Here is a 20916-nt window from a genome sequence, read left to right as displayed (position 1 = left end):
ACAGCTTGAAGTGTTTAAGGTCTGTGCTAACTAAAAATAAAGACAAGATGATAGTTTATTAAATTTTAATGAAATTTGCAGATTGTTTCGGTGAAGTTTAATAAACTCCTTGCTATCTAAAATATAACAGGACACCGGAGTATATTCTGGAGCATCTCACACTTCTGATAATCAGCTGTCTGCTTGACGTTTATTCAGCTGTGTAAAAACTATAACTTTAATCTCAGCCAAACTGATTTACTCAGCAACAAATAAAATACTAAAAAAGCCAAACAATAACATTTTTAAGTTATCTAAGTGACTTATATATCATGTTTAACCTGAGTAGTGAAAGACGGCGGTGGGTTTGAAAACGATTTTCCGGGAGTCCGGTGTTCTCACGGCTCTAGTGACCTTGCCCCCGGCTCGCTATCGAGCTAGTGGGTAACAGACGCCTCCGAAAACGTCGGAGCGCTTTTGAAAATATGCGGTGTCTTGATAAACTGAGCAGATATTTGAGGTTTACACAGCTACATTCTCGCCTGAAAATATGTTAAACGTTTATTTTGTGACCCAGAAAGAATAATAAGAGTAATATTAAAACTAACTAGCTGCCGCCATTGTTGGAAACTGAGCTGGGCCGCGCTATGAATTCTGGGACACAGGCTGTATCCCAATTCAGGGTCTGCAGCCTTAAAGGCCGCATTTTAAGGCCGATTACGTCACCGCGACGTGACGAAGGCTGTCCCAATTCGAAGGCTGCTCGAAATGCGGCCCTCAAATGCGTCCTTCATTTCCCTGAACTTTAAGGACGTGGCGGTGTAGACTTCGTGGCCCAACATATCCCAGAATGCATAGCGCGGCGGTGGGTGTGGATAATTTTGCCGGAAAAAAACGGCGGATGAGGGGCGCCCGAAGAGTAAACTTTAAGTACTGAATATGATGTCACTTATTTATGTGCAAATGTTTAATAACGAAGAACATTAAAACATTCCTGTTGGCCACATGTCGGCAAAGTCATGTGACATTAGTGACGTTTGTGCTAACTTGGTTTTAAAGCCTTTACTTTAAAATATACTTCGGTCAATAGCTGAGCTTAATCTCACAGAGAATGATCAAAGCTCATGTAGAAACAAACAAATGAACAAAAGATTTTCTCCTTCATCTCTGTCAAACAAAGCTGTATGACACGTTTCCAGCTGTTAGTATCATGGTTGCTAGGCAACCTGGGCAGCGCAACGGAGGCTAGACCGTCCCATTTCACAAGCCTCGCACTTCCGGCCTTAGCGGTCTTTGAGTACGCGGCCCTTGAGGATCGTTGAGGCTGCGTACTTTAAGGCTGCAGACCCTGAATTGGGATACAGACACAGCTTCTTCTTCTTCGGGGTTTAACGGCAGCTGGCATCCTTGGACATGCAGTGCTGCCATCTTCTGTTTCAGTCCGTTATTACACTCTTAAATCCTGCTACTGATTCCTGCGTCTTTTGGGATCTTACAAAGCTTCAAACGACGCGTCGACTATTAAATCAGTCGTCGACGATTTTGATAGTCGACTAATCGTGACTGTGGCTCAGGGGGTTGGGAATCGCATCTGTAACCGGAAGGTCGCCGGTTCGATCCCTGGGCTCTCTGTCCTGGTCGTTGTGTCCCTGGGCAAGACACTTTACCCTACTTGCCTACTGGTGTTAGCCAGAGGGGCCGATGGCGCGATATGGCAGCCTCGCCTCTGTCAGTCTGCCACAGTCAGCTGTGGCTACAACTGTAGCTGCCTCCACCAGTGTGTGAACGTGAGAGTGAATGAATAGTGGTATTGTAAAGCGCTTTGGGTGCCTTGAAAAGCGCTATATAAATCCAATCCATTATTATTATTATTATTATTACTAGTCGACTAATCGTGGCAGCCCTACTACAAAGCATACAAAAGATGAATGTACCCTCTGGGCGTTAAAGCACACGCACCAGAGCCACAGACTTGTTTTCTGTCCTTCAGAGAAAGACTCCTGTGGCAGACGTCTATGGACTGCTTGTAACATGTCCTCACTAAACACATCCCCATGAGATTTACTATCAAATCTTATTCAACACAACACAGCGTTCATTCACTAACTTACTGTGTGATTTAAGATTCACCATAATCACCATGTAGTGTAGATTTTAGTGCTCCAGTAGAACCAGTCCATGTACCATTTACCTAAATGTGTCCTCCACTGCTGCGGACTTCAAGGAAGGAGTGTGAGCCACACTGCGACAGTAACTGAAAGGCTGATGATCATTTGATCCAGCTTCACATTTTAACTGGATACTTTATGTAATGGATCAGAAAAAAATGCCTAACAAATAAATGTCTTAGACGTGTGTTAGGTAACAACAGGAAACAGCCCACGAGTCTGTCTCCTGCTTCACACTGAAAATCAAAAATTCTCTTAAAGTTAAGAAGTCTCTTAGAAGTTTAAAAAACAACAAAAACCTAACATCACCTGTAAAGCTCACTGACTAACATTTTCTACCTGTTTGTTTAGTTTGTGCATAAACAGAAATGTAAAATTACCAATCTGTGGTCTCAGGGAAAGCTCAAGTGTGTTGAAAACATCCCTGCTCTAATGATCTCTGCTGCTGTCACTGCAGATCCACAGTGCAGTGGTTTATAAATTCACGTAGCAAGCAAATGGCTACTAGTTCCTTTGGGGGTGCATCAAAAAGGGCATGTGCCAAATCAAGCATGTTGTGGTCTCGTGACAAGGAAAATTTGAAGGTACCATTAACTGTGTGCAGAGTAAAAGCGTGATTCCCAGATCACGAGAGATTCTACTTTTACTAATGAGTGACTAAAGAGTGGAACCAAGTCCACAGAGATAACCCCACGCCATAATCCCCCCTCCACCAAACTTGGCACAATGCAGTCAGACAAGTACAGTTCTTCTGACAACAACCAAACCCAGACTCGTTCATTGGCTTGCCAAATGGAGAAGCATGATTCATCACTCCAGAGAGCACATCTCCACTGCTCTAGAGTACAGCGGCAGTGTGCTTGAATGCAGCTGCTTGGTCACAGGAACCCACAGGAAGTTCTCTGCGCTCTGCTCTCTAGCTAAGCTGAAGTTTGGAGGTCTGTGGAGGTTGACTTAGCAGAAAGCTGGCAGCCTCTGTGCACTATGTCTCGATGCACACTCAATCATCCAGGCCCCATCCTATCACAGTACTAAAGTGGACTTCACTGAGCTCCTGAAAGCAACCACTCTGCATGCCTTGGTGGTTGACCTTATGAGCCTGTGTAAAACGATTATACATGAATTCAGCGGTTTGGATGGGTTAGTGAAGACTTTTGGCAATATAGAGCAGTTCCAGCTTATAACTCAACCTAAAACATCGACTGTCCTGAGATTGACCAACTGTGTCCTTCTGCTTCTACCCATGTACAGATTCTTTGGTATTCTTGTAAAGAAATCTGACACGGTTTCCTGAAATGTCATGTCAGTTTTTAGTTTTCAAAAAAACAAACCTGTAATACAAACACATTAAACCAGTCAAGCATTCCCCAAGTAAACCTCAACAATAAACACTGTTGTGTGACGGGAGACGCCATCGCTCTGACACTCATTGCAGCCACAAATCATGCTCAGTTCCAGGTGCATAAAGAAAGGAAAGCAGTGAAATGAGATGTGCAGGAAACAAAAAGAACGTCACATACACTTCAAACATTGCAATAGGTGAAACATAGGAAGGATCACTGTGGAACAACTGACAGATGAACTGACTGCATCCAAAACATGATAACTAGGTTAACAGTGGAGGGGATGATGTGGATAGACAACTACTGGAAACATCTGGCTTGAGTCTGCTCCCCCTCATTCAAAAATATAGAGTTCTGCAAGAAATAACTTGGACGTAAACTTTGGATAAGAAAACCAAACGACCAAGATTTATCAGCAGCAATAGTTTCATAAATGCATATTCCTCTAAATGTTTGATATTTCATGTTGAGAGGGGATTTTTCACTTTAAAAATGAATAAATAAATGACTTGCTGAACGAAATCGTGCAACTTTGGTGCTCCAGCATGTAAAGATAAACTGAAGGTTGACTGTGTGACACGTCCCTAACAGAGATGCCTGCACAGTGACTCAAGCCAGAACCTGCCTAAGACCTTACTTGCTGGTAGAGTTGTGGCCTTGGTGCAGAGTTCTCAATCATAGTGTGAATCATGAAGATTAGAGGCTCATTCTCCTTCGTCTAGCGGAGCGCCGTGGAGAAAGAAGATACAGTGATGTAATAACACAGCTATAACTGTTGCTGGAGGATGAAATACTGTTTAATAACTGCTTTGTAAACAAAACTGGAAGACAAAAAGTAGGATAAACACACCTGTGACAGTTTAGTGTTCTGTCACTCCACCTCTGACCAATCTTATTCTAAAGCCTTTCTGATCAATCCTAACTCTCACCTCAAATCTATAATAACCTGCAAAGAAATGTCAGGTCATGTATACAACCAAAGAGCAATATTTATGATATTTCTCCAAGGAGGTGCTTTTGGATTTTTGGATGTAATTAAAAAACAACAAGTCTTCATTGAGTCAGTGGTTTCTAGGTATGACCAAGGACCAAATGATATTTGTCCCAGGTGAGGTACTGCAGTTCTCCCATAGGATTGACCTAATCACAGATTTAATGCACATACACTATGTTGCCAAAAGTATCTGCTTGCTTGCACTCACAGGCATATAAACTTGAGTGACTTCCTATTCTGAATCCATAGGGTTAAATATGATGCCAGCCCTCCCTTTGCAGCTATACCAGCTTCTGTTCTCCTGGGAAGGTTTTCCACGAGGTTTAGGAACGTGTTTATGGGAATTTTTTGGCCATTCTTTGAGATGTGCATTTGTGAGGACAGACACTGATGTTGGACTTGGCCCGGCTCGCAGTCTCTGCTCTTTTTCATCTCAATAGAGTTCTATCAGGTTGAGATCAGGACTCTTCAGTTAATCTCTTCCATAACAAGCTCGCTCCCTAATGTCTCTATGGACCATACTTTGTGCACTGCTGTGCAGTTATAGTGGAACTGGAATTCTCAAACTGATCCCACAAAGCTGGGAGCATGAAACTGTCCAAAATGTTTTGGTGTGGTGAAGCATTAAGAGTTGCTTTCAATGGAAAAAGGAGCTGAACTCCTCAAAAAAAAAAAGAAAAAGAAAAAAATCCCAACTTATATACTTATATACCCCATCTTACAAACTTTACGACTGGTAAATGCAGTCAGGCAAATATCGCTCTCCTCCATCGGACTGCCAGGAAAAGTGTGATTCAGCACTCAACTGATGCTTTACATTGCACTCGGTGATATAAGGCTTGGATGCAGATACTCGGCTATGGAAACCAATTCCATGAAGGTTTTAGACACTGTTCCTCAGCTAATCTGAAGGTCGGAGGTCTGTAGTGACTGATTCTGCAGAACACTGGTCATTTCTGCACCCGCTGACCCTACTCTTTGATTTTATGTAGCCTCTACTTTGTGACTGAGTTTCTGCGATTTCTAATCCTTTTCACTTTGTTCCAATAGCCCTAACAGTTGACTGAGAACTATTTAGCAGCAAGGAAATTTCACAACTGTACTGGGTGCACTGGTGGCACGATATGGTACCATGATGGAATTCACTGAGCTCCTTAGACCAACCCATTCTCAAATAGTCTGCATGCCTGTGAGCTTAATCTTCACACCTTTGACCACGAAAGTCACTTTGATGATTTGGAGGGGTAAATGGTAAATAGCGCTTTACTAGTCCCTAAGGACTAAAAGCGCTTTACACTACAGTCATCCACCCATTCACACACTGGTGATGGCAGCTACATTGTAGCACAGCCACCCTGGGGCGCACTGATAGAGGCGAGGCTGCCGGACACTGGCGCCACCGGGCCCTCTGACCACCACCAGTAGGCAACAGGTGAAGTGTCTCGCCCAAGGACACAACGACTGAGACTGTTGGAGCCGAGACTCGAACCGGCAGCCTTCCAATCAAAAGACAAACTGCCAACTCTTGAGCCACGATTGGTGTGTCAATACTTTTGGCAATATCGTGTAGGGTTTTAAAATTTCCGTACAATGAATATCAACTTGCAAAGACAATGAACATCAGTTTGCTTCGAATTTCAGCAGCATGAAAGTAAAGACATGTTATACACCAGCAGTCCCCAACATTTTTTTTGCACCACGGACTGGTTTATGTTCGACAATCCAGTCTGTAAGTCTGACGTCATCAGCTGTGCCTGGGCCCAGACTACGATGCAGCTCCCAAAGTCAAACAAACACTGCGGCATCACTGAGAGTTAAAAACTGTAAATTCTTTCATCTTTAATGAAATGATCAGTGGCAATAAAAACAGAGAGGCCGACAGTGAACACTGACTGATTTTAGGGGCTTGTTCAAATTAAATGGAACAAGATACAAAGTATTAAAACATGTTAAAAACACAGCAACCTTAATAAACACAGAGGGCCGGGAGGCAGGATTCATCAGGTCATCACTTAATGACCACATATTTTCACGGACCGGCCTTTAAGGTGTTGCGTATAAATACAGCAAAATAAAACTAGTACCGGTACCAAAAAAAGAAGATTTATTCATAACACACGTGAAAAGACCCAGGGAAACAGAGTTAACGATAAAAACCGCTAGAAACCCTGAAAACCATAAGTTTCACACCAAGCCTCAACTCTCGCGGCCTGGCACCAAACGACTCACGGACCGGTACCGGTCCATGGCCCGGGGGTTGGGGACCGCTGTTATACACAGTGTATCAGAGTTTTTAGAGGCCACGATGCAAAGCACCTGCCCATAAAGCTTTCTAGGGTCCATTCACTTCTGTATTAGATGTTATACCCTTTACATTTCTATCTAAAGGTAGAATTTCATGTAGTTTCATGTTAAATAGTCATGTAGACAATTCAGACTCTGATGTGGTTTCCTTCTCTTTCTTTTCTTTTTTCTTTATGCTTGTATAAAATGTGGTGTGAGGCAAAGATAAAGGCAGAGAATAACTAAGAAAACTGAAAATAACTCCCTTCCACAAAGACTATGTTTTCACAGAAGGACGACCTTTTCAGTACTGAGCAGTCCTGTTCAATAATAGAGGGAAGGCTAGTCCTACCTAACAGGCTGAAAATAAACAGCACATTTCGATGCCTGATCCTGGTATGACATGTGCAAACTGCCAACAGATTATGTTTTCCCAGAAGGATGAGCATGCTGAAGAAGAAGAATGTGCTCAGAGATGTCAACGTCCTGGCAATCTTAAATAGCCCAGTGTGTGCAGGTCATGAAAACAACCTGGTGATAAATATCACTACAGGTTCAGACTTTTTTTTAAAGATCCAACTGAAATCTGGAATCAAAGTAATTAAAGAGAATCCAACTTAACTGCATCACAGTAACAACGTGCTTCTTACAAGGAATACGTTAACAGTAGTGTAGTGTTTATAGTGTAGTGTTTATAGTGTAGTAGGGCCATGGTTGGGGAGTAACGGAATACATGTACCGCCGTTACGTATTTAGAATACAAAATATGAGTAACTGTATTCCGTTACAGTTACCGTTTAAACAGGTGGTATTCAGAATACAGTTACTTTGTTGAAATAAATGGATTACACTGCGTTACTTTCCTGTTTCATTTTGTCGCGGGTCAGGACTGTTTGGGTTTGTTTGACAGCTACGTTCTGTTGTTCCAGGCGGCAGCGTTACGGTTGCCATGGTTACAGGGCGACGCTCTCTCTCTCTGCGACTGTGTGTTTCCTGGGTGAGAGAGCGCCTTTTCGTTGTTGTTGTTGTTGTTGTGCTAAGCTAACAGGCAGAATGCTACAAGCATAGCTCTAAAGAATGTAGCATCATGGGCAGTGTAGTCCGTGCTGCAGGGAGAATGGACTGCCATACACGTTATGTGTCTGTGAGCGCGAGGAGGGAGAAAAAGGGGAGTGGAAAGGTACGAGTTGTCATCGAGGAAAAAGGGGAGCTGGAAGCATGTAAATATAATAATAACCACTGCAGCCAAGAAGAGAGCCTGACGAGCCCAGTTGTAAGTAAGCTATTAAGACTCGACTGTACACCGTGTTCGTGTTTTCCTCCGAAAACAATAAGTTCCGTTGGAGCAGCCTTTCAACGCCTCTCTCTGTCTCTCGCAAGAAAAGTTGACCCACACAACAAAGTAAAGCTATTTTTCGGCTACGAGCCGACAGGGACCCCGCCGTATTAGTCAGAGGTCCCTTTACTACGGTTTGGAGTCGCGGACCTTCAGTAATAGTAATAAATCACACAGCAATAGTACATTCACGTTGTTGTAAAAAGCATGATAATATATTAAGTAATCCAAAGTATTCAGAATACGTTACTGTCATTGAGTAACGTAACGGAATACGTTACAGAATACATTTTGGGGCATGTAATCTGTATTCTGTAACGGAATACATTTTAAAAGTAACCTTCCCAACACTGAGTAGGGCTGCCACAAACGATTATTTTGATAGTCGACTAGTCACCGATTATTTTTGCGATTAGTCACTAATCAGATCATCATCCATTGGACGTACAGCTTATTGCACCAGCAGCATCTGCTCTTATATAACTATCATTAGCTTACAGCTTGAAGTGTTTAAGGTCTGTGCTAACTAAAAATAAAGACAAGATGATAGTTTATTACATTTTAATGAAATTTGCAGATTGTTTCGGTGAAGTTTAATAAACTCCTTGCTATCTAAACTATAACAGGACACCGGAGTAAATTCTTGAGCATCTCACACTTCTGATAATCAGTTGTCTGCTTGATGTTTATTCAGCTGTGTAAAAACTATAACTTTAATCTCAGCCAAACCGATTTACTCAGCAACAAATAAAATACTAAAAAAGTCAAACAATAACATTTTAAGTTATCTAAGTGACTCATATATCATGTTTAACCTGAGCAGCGAAAGACGGCGGTGGGTTTGAAAACGATGTGCCGGGAGTCCGGTGTTCTCACGGCTCTAGTGACCTTGCCCCCGGTTCGCTATCGAGCTAGTGGGTAACAGACGTCTCCGAAAACGTCGGAGCGCTTTTGAAAATATGCGGTGTCCTGATAAACTGAGCCGATATTTGAGGTTTACACAGCTACATTCTCGCCTGAAAATATGTTAAACGTTTATTTTGTGACCCAAAAAGATTAATAAGAGCAATATTAAAACTAACTAGCTGCCGCCATTGTTGACAACTGAGCAGAACTGTCACTACCTGATCCGTACCCCGCATGCGCGAAAGGTGTCTACTTCCGGTCGAACCGTTTTACGATAGTTACGGGTCAGAGTATCTGTCAAGATGTTAAGAATAACAAGTATCTCTTAAAATGTTTCCGATAATGAAACATTTAATATAATGTAGACAAAAACAAAAAAGTAAAAAGATAGTGACAGATCAGGGCTCCCGATCCTTACTGCGCATGTGCAAAGTCGGACCGTACAAATCGGGTCTACCCGATCCGTACCGCGCATGTGCAGGGGTTTTCTTCTTCTTCTGTTCGTTTAATGGCAGTTTACTCCCCAGTGTACGAGGATACCGCCACCTGCTGACCGAGCGAATAAACCCTATTATAAACTGAATTAGCGTCATTACAAACGTGTGTTAAATTTGATTTAGTGATAGTCGAGTGTGTTTATGCTTGTCTGTGAGGAGAGGATTGTTGGAAAAGTGATGATGATGTCCGCTATCACTGTCAATTGCCAGTAAACACTTCATCTGGCTGATGAATCTTCGCGTGACATATTACAAATTCAGTATTATTAACTCTGTCATTAGGCACCATTCTTCTTATTTGACGGTGCTGTTGTTTAATCGGGGGACGCTCTCTGTTGAGGAGAAAAGCAAAAATTTGTTGCGGATACGGATTATCCATTATCCAGTCAAAAAGGAGGCAGAGCTGTTGAGAAATGCTAGGAGCTAACTGGGCGCTAACCGTGTCATTCAAATATATTGAATGTCGCAATGTTGGCAAAGAGAGGAAGTGACGTAAGATTTGCGCATGCGGGGTACCAATCGGGTTTCCGGTACGGATCGGGTAGTGGCAAGGGCTGCGCTATGAATTCTGGGACACAGCTTCTTCTTCTTCGGGGTTTAACGGCAGCTGGCATCCTTGTACATGCAGTGCTGCCATCTTCTGTTTCAGTCCGTTATTACACTCTTAAATCCTGCTACTTATTCCTGCGTCTTTTGGGATCTTACAAAGCTTCAAACGACGCGTCGACTATTAAATCAGTCGTCGACGATTTTGATAGTCGACTAATCGTGGCAGCCCTATAGTGTAGTGTTTATAGTGTTTATAGCTTCACAAACTGCGGATTCAAACAAGTAGCTGCATTATAATATAGACTTCATACTCATATATGATTCGCAACCAGTTTCAAGTCTTTGCAAGTTGAGCTTCAAACTTCATACATACTTAACGTCACTGAACCCAACAGCTATCTACAAATTAGCCCACTGAACAAAGCATTGGGCAAAAGTGCTACAAATGCTGCAGGAAGTTTGTAATGCAATTTCAGCTTCAGAATGAAAGATTCTGAATAAACACGCAAAGAAATAAAGGATAAAATAGATCATTGTAAATGTGTGTACATTTACAGAAGATTTTCTGGAAACAAGCAAATGTTCTCTTCCAGTAAGTGAAAACTGGATCTTCCCATGACTCACAAAATGTTTTATTTGATTTAAGACAAGAGGAGCAGAGTGCTCACCTGACTTTCCAGGTATATAAGGTTCCTCTGGAGATGATGGAAGAGAACATCAGTCTTCAGTAGCCAAGAAGGAAGGAGAGAAGAAATAGGAAAAGTTTGGTAGACACATTAGTACAGAGGCAAAAGCAGGAAAGGAAAAGACAAAGTTACAGAGGAAGAGTTCACAAAAACAGAAGAGAGAGAGAATGACAGCAAAGAATTTGAATCTTAACCTCAGTTTATGTACAATCGTCCCTAAATATCATTATGGCTTCCTATGTGTCTGGGGCGGCAGCAGCAAAAGTAAACACAGGAAGAAGGTGCTGCGTTCTGGACTGTTGGAGAACACAAAGCATTTACGTTCATTTGCCGTGATCTATAGTTCTTTCCTGCACTGAGAATACGAAGCATATTTGGCTACGGACGTTTTTCGCTCAAACGTGTAATTTGGATCACTTGGTGTTTCGTTCACATTCGCACCATAAATGCACCAGTCTGGAGTTCATCTGGGACCGTACGGAGAGCGTCTTCCAAAGCATCTTGGTATGGTTGTTCTGATCCACAGCCCAGCGCCATTTCTGTGTTCACACTTGCACAAACCAACTGCAGCAGGGAAAACGAAGCAGAGCTCGATTTAAACCGAACAAACACAAACTCGCTCAGCAAACTGTCCACATAAGTCATTAAATTAATATTATAATCTGATATCTATTTTTGTCACGTTCCTGGGTCCGCTCTCCAAATGTTTGTGGCTTTCTCGTGTTTGTTTCGCTCATTCCTGATGTGTTTAATGTTTCATGTGTTCTTCCTTAAACCTCTGTTATCGCTCTCGTAGACTGAGTTTAGCATTTTCATTGTTTTCTGGTTTAGTTTCTTAGTCAGATCCTGCTTGTGTTGTGTTCACGTCTGTGTCAGTTCTAGCTTCCCTTTCTGTCCGTGTTCTTCACTTCCCATCTTATTTTGCTTGTCCTTCGGCTTGCGTTAAGTTCTGTCCTGCTGTCACTTCAGCACTCCAGTGTCCCACAGCCCTAGTGTGTGTTTTAGCTTCTGTGGATACCCACACTTGATGAATTAATGACTCTTCTTTAGTTTATCACAGTCTGCATTCTGGGGCCTCACTCGCCTCCCTCACAGTTTTATAGTTTGAAACACTTGAGCTCACGCACCGCAGTAGGTTCAGGCCTACAAACTAAATTCACGACATGACGGTGGAATATCTGTCACGCCATCTCCACACGCAGCGTGGAATAACTTCTTGATCTTCAATACATAAAAGAAGACAGATACAACATACATACTGATGGGCTCAAAGCAGCACGTCATGCACGTGTCGTGTGACCATCACAGCTAAATACTAAATACTTTGTTTTAAAAAGTAAAACAAAGTATTCCTCTGTATTTGAATTATGAAGGGATTATGTTCCTGAATGTTTAAACGTGAATTCTTTATGTTCAGAATAACAAAGAAAATGAAATGATTTTACTGATTTTAAAGTTTAGACTTTGTGTTAAACCATGTAAGTCAGATATACGAGTTGTGGGTGGACATCGGATGATTACATGTCAACAACTTTATTAGACGACCAAAATGTGAAGATGTGACGTCCGGTGAAGGAAGGTGGAGGACGGGTGAGCAGGTATAAATGTGGGGTGTAAAAGAGATTCTTCCTTTAGTCTTCTGTGCAATGAGCAGTTCAGAACATTGGATCTAAACAGGTCACCGTTTAAACTCCCCGCAGAGACGCGAGAGGGGGAACCGAAGTCCAACCTGTGAACTCATTAATCGACTTTGGGATTTTGTCTTTTCATCAGCTCATTTTTGCCGTGTTAGATGGTTGAATTGACCACATCACACTTCGACTGAATGCTGCTTTCCTATTGGGTGATTATCATGGGGATAAGTGCATCTTTGGGCCTAGTTGAGATTCAAGATTCTTTATTTGTCCCGTGCATAGTTATACAGGTGTAACACGCAGTGAAAGGTGACCTGATACGCTCCTCTGTGCAGAGAAAAAAAGAGCCTATATACAGTGAATGAGTATATACAAGTGGGTGAGTTATGTACATTATATAAATAGAAATAAAATAAAACAATCTGGATGTGCTCATCGATCTCCAAGCTCTCCTCACCAAAGACAAGAACAAACTCAGCTCAGAGTTAGTCAGATAAGTATTCAGGTGATTTGATGATTGTTTTGTGATTTTGTTTGTTTGCTTCGTCTCCTGCGAAACTTCTTTGATAACATTTCCTGCAATTAAAGTCTAAATTGTGGAAATGGACCTTTTAAGCTTTTGTGAAATAGTAAAGGTAACAGTCTGAGCATTATTCTTTATTCCTGTAAATAGCTCACACAGGCTGGCCTGGCAGTCAAAAATAACCTTTCCTCGGAGCCTGCTGTCAATTCTACTAAAATAATCCCAGAAATTACAAGTGCCACGATCCATGGGGGAGCTACAGGTGGGACTATTCAGGTTTCTTTTCTTTTGTCTGGAGGGAAGACACCTGGATGACTCGGAGGCAGTTAGGACTGGGCGACTGGACAAACCCATCCACCATTAATGCCACAACAATACTCCACAGTGACACTGTTTCTTTGTGTTTAAATAAAAAAGAGGTAAGCATAGAGTGAGGGTTAGGGAGGTGAGTCAATACAGCCGGCTGACTGCCGTCTAATTCCATGAACATGAAGACCAAGTTTGAGGGACCTCGTGAAACAGTTCTGAATCATTTGACAGTCAGTATTTTTTGCTAGTTTGTGTCTACGTGCAGCACCAGCACAGTTTATCCACGCAGCTCGCTAATCTTAGAACTATCGTCTTTTGTCAAAATATGGTCACAAAAGTCAACGTAGCCGTGGTTACAGGATAACATCGAGCCATCAAGATGCCAAATCCAAATGATGGAGGTGACATCTTTTACATACAGTCTATGATTTAAACCAAAACACGAGATTTTTCCAAACCGAGCAGACACGACGTCTAAACCAGACGATGAATAGCGGTCCTCTTGCAGATACATACAAATGCACACAGTGTGTGTTTTGACTGCTTGGCTGGGAAAGCACAAATACGTGCATGCACAAACACATACACTCAGAGCTGACCTTTGCGTTGTGCCCTTCCATACCAACGGCCATTAGCTGAGCTACTGTGTGTTCCCGCAGGCTGTTGAGCTCCGCCTGCTGCCGGCGAAGCTTGATCAGCAGCAGTGTCAGCTCCTCCGGCTGCACAGAGCAACACACAGAGGAGAACCACTGCAATGCATTTCTGGCTCATTTGCTAGAACAAATTAAAGGCAACTAATTAAACACAACTTCAGAGCAAAGACCAACACACACACGCGCGCACACAAACACACGCGCGCACACAAACACACGCGCGCACGCACAAACGCGCACACACACGCTCACTCACACGCACACACGCACACACACAAACACACGCGCGCACGCAGGCACAAACTCGCGCACACACACGCTCACTCACACGCACACAAGCACACACACAAACACACGCGCGCACGCACGCACAAACGCGCACACACACGCTCACTCACACGCACACACACAAACACACGCACGCACACTCACTCACACACACGCACGAACGCGCACACACACACAAACACACGCTCGCACGCACGAACGCGCACACACACACACTCACTCGCACGCACACACACTCACACACACACACACGCTCACTCACTCACCACACACACACTCACACTCACTCACACGCACACACGCTCGCTCACTCACTCACACGCACACACACACACGAACGCGCGCGCGCGCACACACACAAACACGCGCGCACACACTCACTCACACACATGCACTCACTCACCACACACACACACACACACACACACACACACACGAACGCGCGCGTACACACACAAACACACGCACACACACTCACTCACACACACGCACACACACTCACCTCACACACACGCACACACACTCACCTCACACACACGCACACACACTCACTCACACACATGCACTCACACACACACACACACACACACACACACACACACACGAACGCGCGCGCACACACACAAACACACGCACACACACACACACACACAAACACACGAACGCGCGCGCACACACACAAACACACGCACACACACTCACTCACACACACGCACACACACTCACTCACACACACGCACACACACTCACTCACACACACGCGCTCACTCACACGCACACACACACGCTCACTCACATGCACACACGCGCTCACTCACACGCACACACACACGCTCACTCACACGCACACACACACACGAACGCGTGCGCACACACACAAACACACGCACACACACTCACTCACACACACGCACACACACAAACACACACGAACGCGCGCCTACACACACAAACACACGCACACACACTCACTCACACACACGCACACACACTCACTCACACACACGCACACACACTCACTCACACACACGCGCTCACTCACACGCACACACACACGCTCACTCACATGCACACACGCTCACTCACACGCACATGCACACACACTCACTCACACACACTCACTCACACACACTCACTCACCACACACACACACACGCACTCACACACACGCACTCACACACACTCACTCACACACACACACACACACGCACTCACACACACGCACTCACTCACACACACTCACTCACACACACACACACACACACACACACACTCACCACACACACTCACTCACACACACACACTCACACGCACACACACGAACGCGCGCGCACACAGACAAACACACGTACGCACACACACTCACACGCACACACACACACACACACACACACTCACACACACACTCACACACACACACACACACGAACGCGTGCGCACACACACAAACACACGCACACACACTCACTCACTCACACGCACTCACTCACCACACACACACACACTCACACACACGCACACACACAAACACACGCACACACACTCACTCACACACACGCACACACACAAACACACGCACACACACACACTCACACACACGCACTCACTCACCACACACACACACACACACACACACACACACACACGCACGCACTCACCACACACACACACACACTCACACGCACACACACGAACGCGCGCGCACACAGACAAACACACGCACGCACACACACTCACACGCACACACGCGCTCACGCACACACAAACACACGCTCACTCACACGCACACACACTCACTCACACACACGCACTCACTCACTCACCACACACACACACACACACACACACTCACACGCACACACGCGCTCACTCACACGCACACGCACACACAAACACACACACACGCACTCACTCACTCACCACACACACACACACACACACTCACACGCACACACGCGCTCACGCACACGCACACACAAACACACGCTCACTCACACACGTTCTGCTGGACATTAAAAAATGAAGTTCCTGGAATTGTGGCTCTCGTTGACCTAATGACTTTACCGGAGGCTTACTCGCCAGTGAGCTCTTCATTTGGTTGCTATTTATGGTGTGATGTACAAAGACTCGATGTGACTGGCACCCATTAAAATAAAACAACACACCACTGTGTAGAAACCAGTGCAAAATGTTTAACCATCAACATTTTATAGTTGATCAAACCAAAACACAGATGTCACTCTTCTTTAACAGTGGAGGCGGAGCACACGGTGAATGTCATGGTGCTGCTTACCGTCTTGCCCTGCAGAGACTGTGGAGTGATAGTCTGAGATGGGATGCCAACTGCAATGGATCGTCGATCAGCTGTGTATCCGTACTAGAAGAGGACAGAGTTCATCACATTCACTTAAGGCAGTGTTCCTACTCTCTGTCACATATAGCTATGAGATATTTGCTCAGCTGTATGAAACCCCTGTAAACTGTAGATGTTGACAAACGTCAGACGTGAGCTTTTCAGTTTTTCCAAAGGTTTTGGTTGCTCCTCTTTTCTCTTGTATATTTCTGAAATCAAAACATCTTTATATTCCTCCATATCAGAAGAAGCCAGCTGAAGTGGTTCAGGCATCTGACAAGGATGACTCCTGAGGGGCTCCTACGTGAGGTTTTCCAGGCATATCCCACTGGGAGGAAGCTCTGGGACACACCCATGACATGCTACAAAAATTACATCTCTTGGCTGGCTTGGGAATGTCTTGTTATTTCCCCAGAAGAGCTGGAGCTTCTCACCCTCTCTATCAAGCACATTTCATGACAAACACACATGCATTTTCTCCCGCTTTCCTTTTTCTTTCTGATCTTTTCCTCCTGCCTTTTAGCTTTCACAGCCCTGTTTATGTATCTCTCTGTCCGAGTCATACCGGTCATATGGTTTGTTAATGCTCCTGTAGTGCTGCTTATACCTACCATCTCTTCAGGAACACCCTAAAGCCAGTCCACGTTAATGCCAAGAATGGACCGAGCAAAACAGCTTCACTCTTCATGTACTTATTACTGTTTAAACCAAGTAGCCTCTGCTACAGTTTAGCAGCCACACCCCAGAGCATTGGATTTTGGTATACCTTTGTTTTGTATTGAACGTCCTGCATGATGAAAGCTTAATATTTAAATGGAATTCCTGTGCCATGACCGTTACCTTCGCAAGGTGTGTCCTGTGCCGGCGATCAAGAGTCACGTCCCCCCTCAATATGGGCGAAGAAACCTCAGAGTGGGAGCTACTATGATTTTGAGCAACCTGCTGACGAGAAGGGGAGAATGTGCTGTACAGAGCCAGAGAGCCATGAGATGGGGAAGTGGGAATGGAGTGCGCCACGGCATGTTGGGAGATGTTGCCCATGGTCTTAATGCTGGGCAGCGTGCCGTAATGACCCACACCTGGAAGCACAAACAACAACACAGGAGAACGTGTCACTGTTGGCTTACCAGAACATTTAACGCTTATACAACTGGAGCAGCTTATCCAGGGCAGACAGGATGCAGGGAGTCTACAGAGCTGCTCTTGGAAAAGCAAACGTGTTTGGCACAACCAATCATTCAGGCCATGATTGAAACTGCCCGACAGGACGTAAGGCATCACATCATCCAAGAGGTTCCTCTTTAAAGTTTTTTATGGCCACTCATGTTTCTTAGCTAAAAAAATGCTCATCTGATTAAATGACATACATTTTGTTAAAAAAAAAGAAATACTGTTTTAGACAACATGGACTTGTCAATAAGGCATCTCACAACCTCACAGCCACATCCTCTCTGACAGATGGTTACTGTCTGTCATGGTCTGCTGCAGCCCATCTGTGTCATGTGTTCTTTCTAACAAGTCTTATGGGAACAACAAGAAAAAGAAACATAGGGTACTAATATAGAAAAGGCATAGGTACCATTTATACAACTTCAGAAAAGAAATCGATGTTATTTGTAAAAGTGTACCTGCTGGCTGAGCCAGACTTTGCCTGGAGAAGGCCTGCCTCTGCTGCCACTCATAGAGCTGCCACATTGTGTCATCCCTCATTGATTTTCTCTTCTCTGTTGTGCTAACAGCAGACGTGCAGGCTGGATGGAGGGCCCGGTCATATACCGAGCCTGCCACACTGCAAATGCTTTCGGGCCTCATCATGCTGTTGCGGGGCAGCGTGCGGTACCCCTGAGGGTAGCGGGGTACAATCTGGGTACGGTGGCTGGGCATGTTTCTCGGTAAAGTCTGGTACGATGTAACACTGGAAAATAAGAAAAAAATGCATATAGCTCTTTTAGTTTGTCCCTACTGCAGGGAAGGCTGGAGTGCTGGCCTTCACTCGGTATCTGGATTCAGTGTTTGGAGAGACGGCAAAAAAAGTCAGAGCTTCTGACATGTCTGAAATGTCAACTTCGTGACACCTGTTACTAAAGTGCTGGATGTACAGTAACATCTGTTCATCTGGACGTTTTCAGTGGGAGAAACATCAGGGCTGGACTGGGACAAAAAAAATCAGCATTTTGACTAGTGACCGGCCCACCATGGTATTATAGGAAAAGCCATAAAGCCTTTATAATAAACTTAAACCTACACCATCCTCCCTATTCTGCTATTCTAAACAGTACTTAGAAAAAATATAAAACAACCTAATTTATAATTACATATACCTCACTAATAGGGTTGCCAACTCCCAGCAAAAAACAGAAAAGAAAAAAGTAGGGAACCACTCCCCCACCCTCGGCCTCAAGATGCTTAATTGACAAAATGTTTTTAATTTAATGCACTTATAAAGCAAATGCACAGAAATCTATTATTTTTCTCCAGTAATTAAATAGATTCAACATCTTTCTTCAGCAGAATTATAGACTGCACAGATGGTACCTTCCCAAAGGAAAGGATACTATAACTTACTAGGATATATACTAGGCTTAATATTTACTGAATACAATAATGGATTTCTACACATTTTAATCAGATTAAAACTTTGGTTGTAAGATTCAGATAATTATTTGTTAAAAACGAGACATTTTAAATGAGAATAAGAAAGAAAAGTATTTCTTTGTGCCCCCCTCTCCCTGTTAATGCCCTACCTGGCCCCCTGGCAACACTTTGCTAGATCCGCCCCTGCACAGTTACCAGCTGTCAGCTACTTAGAAAAGGATCCTGGTGTTATTTGTCTCTCAGAAACAGCTCATAACTTCAACTCATTCATGTCACCTAAAAGGTAAACTTGTTTCTCCATCACAGCTCTGATGATTCAGTAAGGACATCTCCTGGTTTCATCTTCATGTTTCCCTCTCACCACATATCCAAACCAACATCATGACCAGCAGCTTTACAGCTGTGGCTCCAGCAAACATCAGCTGATACTAGAAATTAATATTAAATAAATTCTAACAACAGCTGATCGAGCTTAAACGTGCTGCTGTTGTTTAGCCCGACCTCCGCTGGTTTCCTGTTTCTGGCGCAGAGAAAAGCCGATCAGCTGATCATTGATCAGTTTCATGATTGAATTAGCAACTTTCTAGCTGAAGTAGTACGGCACAAATCGTGTTCCTTTTCACCTCAACTTTAAAGTTCGACCTCCTCGGCTGTAATTGGTCCAGCCCAGAGTCGATCATGACCAACTGGCCAATCCACCACCTTTCATTTATACCGTTAAAAAGAAAAGAAATAAAACCCCATCGGCCCATAAAAACGAAAAATGACGAGCAGCCCACCGGGCAAATGCCCGGCATGCCCGTAGGCCAGTCCAGCCCTGAGAAACGTTTCTTCATCATCAGGTGACGTCTTCAGTCCAGCTGACGGCAGGTTTCCAACCTTATAACCAGGACGACGATTCAAACCAGCAGCACTGATGAACAATGGGCTGGGAGGTCAGTTTATGATCATTAATATGCATGACCATTGATCAGCAACCACTGATCAATAACCATGAGTCCCATTCACAGAGAGTTGGGGAATGGCTGCAATCACAGCATTGTAAGGTGGTGACAGATGGACCCTTAGGCCCCTCCTCCATTCAGAGATGGTCTTTCCCTTTCCAGGTAAATGGCCTCCTCCTAATTCGAATTTACAAACAACTGTATGGTCCTTAAAAACAACTAAGGGAAACGCTGAAGAAGGTCAGGATGGAAGAATATGTCAGCACAATATGTGAGCGCACAGAAGGTTATCTAAACATTACTGTTCAGTCCTTAACTCGATAAATCCATTTAGGAAAACCTCCAAACTGAACACATGCACAACAGATCAATTTGATCCTGAATCCATCCCAGCACTATGACATGGTAGAAAGGAAGAAAGCTCTTCTGTACAACAAAACATTAAACAGTTAAACTAAACATAATGTCACCATTACAAGTCCAGCAGTTGGCGATCAACTGCTTTTGTATTCATGGTCTATCCTGTTATTGTATTTTCTCCTTTTTTACCTCCCGCCTGTCAGCTTAGACATAACTGTAATAATATAAATAAGACTGATAGAAATGAATACATAAACAGATAAAAATAACACGTGAACAACAGGAGCCTGTAGTGAATTTGTAGAGCTCATCTTGGAAAATTACTGATTACAATTCTGATTGCAAAAGCTGCCAGAAAAGACAGGCTAAACAAAAAAAAAAAAGCAAGAAAAAACTTACAATCAGGGAACCATCTCTATATCTGCGTCTCTCTCCATCACCTAGCTTGGGAGTCATTGAGTGCTCCGATTACCACGGGGACCGCTGTTACCTTCACCCTCCACATCCTCTCGAGCT

General features: G+C 43.9%; 1 protein-coding gene across 5 annotated transcripts in view; it reads right to left on the bottom strand.

Annotated features, from left to right (window-relative positions):
• LOC309692139 (pleckstrin homology domain-containing family A member 5-like) overlaps positions 1-20916 on the bottom strand; it is a 147576-nt gene that overhangs the window by 24472 nt on the left and 102188 nt on the right. For 3 of the 5 annotated variants that reach the window (XM_082510360.1, XM_082510359.1, XM_082510361.1), the window contains 6 exons: positions 18130-18416; positions 17342-17580; positions 16442-16525; positions 13807-13926; positions 10724-10777; positions 4128-4208 (listed from right to left, as the gene is read on the bottom strand). In XM_082510360.1, the coding sequence (XP_082366486.1) occupies positions 4128-4208; positions 10724-10777; positions 13807-13926; positions 16442-16525; positions 17342-17580; positions 18130-18416 (865 nt within the window). The remainder of the gene's footprint in view (positions 1-4127; positions 4209-10723; positions 10778-13806; positions 13927-16441; positions 16526-17341; positions 17581-18129; positions 18417-20916) is intronic. The other 2 variants (XM_082510362.1, XM_082510363.1) reach the window with 2 other exon arrangements.

This window comes from Aulonocara stuartgranti (assembly GCF_965226115.1).
Source record: "Aulonocara stuartgranti genome assembly, chromosome: 17".
Classification (NCBI taxonomy): domain Eukaryota; kingdom Metazoa; phylum Chordata; class Actinopteri; order Cichliformes; family Cichlidae; genus Aulonocara; species Aulonocara stuartgranti.
Note: the sequence above shows the minus strand (reverse complement) of the source record. Positions and strands in the feature narration are given on the sequence as shown.